Source organism: Camellia sinensis, chromosome 11 (genome assembly GCF_055761805.1).
Source record: "Camellia sinensis isolate YWXY chromosome 11, ASM5576180v1, whole genome shotgun sequence".
Lineage (NCBI taxonomy): Eukaryota > Viridiplantae > Streptophyta > Magnoliopsida > Ericales > Theaceae > Camellia > Camellia sinensis.
In genome coordinates this window covers 128,054,079-128,058,839 of record NC_138971.1, presented here as the reverse complement: position 1 = coordinate 128,058,839, position 4,761 = coordinate 128,054,079, and the positions used below count along the sequence as shown (strand labels likewise).

The 4,761-nt window shown below is 33.2% G+C and overlaps 1 protein-coding gene across 1 annotated transcript; it reads left to right on the top strand.

Annotated features, from left to right (window-relative positions):
- Window positions 1-1,271: 1,271 nt before the first annotated feature.
- Window positions 1,272-3,617, top strand: LOC114317607 (ferrochelatase-2, chloroplastic-like). Its single transcript, XM_082896537.1, has 3 exons — window positions 1,272-1,361; window positions 2,816-2,889; window positions 3,040-3,617. Exons 1-3 carry the CDS (start codon window positions 1,352-1,354, stop codon window positions 3,181-3,183), a joined length of 228 nt encoding a protein of 75 aa, XP_082752663.1. The 5' UTR covers window positions 1,272-1,351; the 3' UTR covers window positions 3,184-3,617.
- The last annotated feature ends 1,144 nt before the right edge of the window (window positions 3,618-4,761 follow it).

The following is a 4,761-nucleotide window of genomic DNA, read 5'->3' as shown; positions in this document are numbered from 1 at the left end:
AGAATTTCTATATGTGGAACTGTTCCCGCGAGACGGTTGTTTGATAGATCCCTTCTGAGATAATAATGACAAATAGATTTTGTAGTGCTGCAAATAGATTATTTTTATATTTACATAGAAACTATGGATCTTATGCAGATATTTACTTAGAATTGTATGAAAATATTTACTTAGAAACTATGGATCTTATGCAGATTTAGCAGTATTAAATTTGTCAAATATACAAGCCTTTGTCTGTCTGATATCTTAATTTAATCTCTTAATGTCATTCAAGAAAGTCAGGTACACATTGTTATTGAAATATTGCACTTTAATCATCCACATTATGATAAGCTACACAAGTCATGGTTGAGTAACATGAGGGACACAAAATGGTTAGTGGTAAAAGACAGGTTAAGATATTGTTTGCGTTTGGATTAGGGTGATTATGGTATTGCCTGTAAAGCCAAACTACACCTTAAAAGGGGAATTTTTATTTGAAAAGAGCAGGGAAGAGAGTGCTTAGCTCTGAATTTTTAGTTTATACTTTATGCCCTGCACTCTCAGTTTGTGTTTCTTTTACTATCAAGGAAGCTTATTCAAATGTCCATTCGTATGATTTTCATTTCTCGTTTTTGTTAGCGCGTTGGGGTGATTCCCTTTCCATTTCCCTTTCCCCTTAGATCTATGCTAGAGAATAGGTTTTAACGAGTGTACAAAAAAATATACTACATAGATTGCTACAGAATCAAAATGTCAATTATTTTCCTAATTGCTGAATTTCAGAATGTCAATCATTCTTCTTTGTGGTGTATATTACCTAGTTAATTATTCATTTTGCTTCCATGACTGCTAGGACTCAACAAATGTGTAGTGGAAATGCTGACAAATTTATGTCTATGAAATGTAGATTCCCTTTATTTTGAAACAATTGATGTCTATCAATGAAGATCTCATTTTATGTGGTTGAATTTCACCTTATAGCAAAATTTGGTTATCAAGTCATATTGAAAGAGAAGAGTTGTGTTAATTAGCAATCATGTCTGCTAGGAATAGATTCATATATGTTTTCAGTTCTTCAAGAAATTGGTACTTCCCAAAAGACAAAGCTTCAAAAGAAATTGGTTTCTTGTCAAGTATTAAACAATTAGAAACTTCCTTAGAGCAATTCATGTTTGAAACAGAATGCAACAAGAATTGATCTCTCTTATTGGATTAAATTCTTGCCTCATTCAAATACTACAAGGCAAATTACTTCTTTCTCCATTCTCATTGTTTCTTGGTTCTTAATTAGAGTGTAGCCGTGACGTGGTACGATGGCATTGTGGAAAGTACTGTCCACCTCCAGTCTTGCGGTGCAGGTTAGCCTAACATGGCTGCAGGTATTGCAAGGACTCTTTTTATATGTATTATATCTTTCTCATTTTGTTTGTAGAATTGAATTAGATTATGGAAGTCTAAACTATCAATTTTGATAAAGTGAAGTCTGGAACTGAAAATAAACGGGGCAACAAAACGAAGCACTAAACTAGCAAGTTTTCAATATTAGAAACATATTTTTCTTTAGCATGTCAATATATTTGATTTGTGATGGAGGCATTGCAGTGAAGTTGAAATCAAGGCTCAATGATGCCCTTTTTTTTTTGGTGGCTTGATTATCTCCTGTAGGTTGTATTCCTACTCATTTGCTAACAACCTACCCTGTGCAAAAAAAAGTTTGTATTCCTTTTCCGTCTCCTTTTTGTCTTCTAAATTAGTAGTTTATTTGAAAATCATTTTATGCATTTTATGGCAATCCTTTTTTATTAAATAGCTTTATTTTAGGAATGTGTTAAGTTAATTAGGAAGTTTAAACTCATGCTGTTAGTATCAATTCTTTTACATGTTCATAATCTAATCACAGAATTGGAAACAACTCTCTTATATATGGTGAGACCCACCTCATGTGAGAGGATTGACAACTTTCTTCATCTCTAATAGTAGTACAACCTTAAACTTTTGAAAAACATTTGTCATAGATAGCATTAGTTGTAATTAAGGTTGACAAGAAAACAATAAAATTGTTAATCACATATACCACATGCATGGATTTATATGTTTACTACTATAATATGAGAGAGAGTTACATATTGCTACAGTAATTTATAGCTATCTTTTTTTATTCCCATTTTTCCCTCATATTTTGTTCAGACTACTTTACTATGTTTGGACTATTTTATAATTTCATGGCCCAACTGTGTGTTAGATTGCCATGTCAAGGTTAGCTGCTCTCATTATTGTTCACATGGCCACTCCCTTTGTTTCAAGGAGAAAGAGCACGTCTCCATCATTTTACACTCTCTGCGGTTCAGTCTCTGTGGAAAATCTCGAACATGTGGATCACAATGGGTTCACGATCTCGACCGAAGATGGGTTCACTAAGTAATTTTTTAACTGAGCAGGTGAACTAGAACTTCATGTTTCCCCTTTTATTTTGAAATTTGCATTAGTAGGGGATGCTTTGGAACTTATGTTGCACAATACTGATCTTGGAAATCAATTTTTTCATCTTCTTATTAGCTGGAAGCCATTAAGATCTCAAAATATGTTGCTCAGAATATGGTGGGCAAAGGACATGGTATGAATTCAAATTCCTCTGTTCAACCTTTGATCCTCTTTTTACTCTATTTACCCTTGGTATACTTTTGTTGCTTCCTTTATTTGTTTCCCTTTTTGCGGCGTTTTTCCTCTTTAATTATGTTTCGAGTATTGTTTAGTTTAGGTAGAGAATACATATAATTTATTTAAATTATGGTTTGTTGAATTCTGGAATTATAGCAGTGCACTTTCATTTCAGATTTGGCTGATGCTGTGATTGAAAGTCTTCCATACGTTGGAGCGATGACAGTCTCAAATCTTGAAGCTCGACAGGTCCGACTTTGGACATTTATATTTAAAACATGGAACTAATGTGGAATGCTAGTTATAATGTGGAACTAATAAGATCTTGTCTTTACTGATGTGCCATATTTTATTTATTTATTTTGTTCTGACTGGAGGTTGTGGGTATGCCTTTTGCAGTCTCTAGTTCCTCTTGGAAGCGTTGAAGAACTATTGGCAGCGTATGATTCGCAGCATCGGGAGCTTCCACCACCGGCCACGGTGTGGGGATGGGGATGGACAAAAAGTGCTGAAACTTGGAATAATTGTAGTGTAGTGATATGAAGAAAATAATACATTTTTTTTGCAGTTATTTTATTCCTTGGTGCCTGCACAAAGCCTCCTCGGCTGTCCATGGTGATTGAATACGTGGAAATGGGATCATTGTATCATTTAATCCATGTGAGTGGGCTGAGAAAGAGACTCAGCTGGAGAAGGAGAGTGAAAATGATATGTGATATATGCAGGTGCATTTGACCATCAACTTTTCCATTGCACTACCTCATTGACATTGCACATTTATGTTGGTACCACTGCTAAATAAGTAACTTATGGTTGCTTTTAGAGCTCAGTATATTTTCTTATGTTGGTATATTTGCTTTTGCATTAATGAATGAGCATTCCTTCACTACAGGAAATATCTGTTTTGTGGAAAATGATTACTCTTTTTTTTGTATTTACCATAGGCCTATATTATTCAATTAAATGTTGAAGGTGTATTTCCTCGTTAAGTATTTTGTAATTTTTCAGCTAAGTTTAAAATGAAAAGGTTATTATTCCCTTTGTCATTTGCAATGACTACTTGTTCAAGCTTTTGCTGATTGGAGATTCTGGAGTTGGAAAATCATGTCTTCTTCTGAGATTTGCTGTAAGTGCTTTGGAATGTTTTTCACTTTCTCCTATATTTCTTCTTTTTAATGAAAATCTAGTTGTAGTGATAGACAAATTTGTAGTTTATCTGATCTTCCCTTTTGTAGTTTATCTGTGTTGCATCTATAATATATATAAATGTTGACATATATTTGTATCTGTTTGTCTTTACATACATATATTAGGTTTGTGGATACCATATTCTGAATCTGAGTAAACAAAATTTGAATCTTACCTACTTTATAGTTGATTCTGTTATGGGAAAGAATGCAGAGTATGTGGGTTATTTATTGGGAATTTGAATCCCAAATGAAAGGCCCACAGTTTTGAATCAAATATAAGATATTTATTGGGTATTTGTGCATGTGCCTTCAGAAATTGCTGTTCTGTTGTTTGATTCTCCTCTTGAGCTCTGTTCTGTTCCTCACTGTCACTGCGAGATCGCCGATCTTCAAGGTATGTTTCGTTTCTCTACTTTCTTTTTGATCTATACAAATTGCATATATATATATGTGTGTGTGTGTGTGTGTGTATGTTATTCAAAAAAAGGTACTTGAATTTCTTCCTGAACTTTTTGTGTTATTTTTTTCTTTTTTTATCTTGATTTTTTGCATTCTTATTAGTGAACTTTTTTGCAGTATTTCCCAGCCAAGCTGAGATGGTGAACATTCCAAATTGAAGACATTGATTTGAGAAATCACAGATTTTATTTTATTTTTCTTTTTGTGATTGATTCATGCACTTGTATAAAACACAACAGAGATTTGTGGGTTCTTTGTAAATCCTCTGATGTGTTCTAGAAATGTTCTATTAATAAACAATTTAAATGCATTTGGCCAAGATAAAACATACACAGGTAGAATGATGTTGGGATTGAACTTATTAGATTTTTTTCTTGAAGGATGTTGTATTGGGTACTATTATAGATGTGAGGGAATAGTAATCTCACAGAAATATATGTCTATATAAAGTTTTATTCATTATTGCTATTTT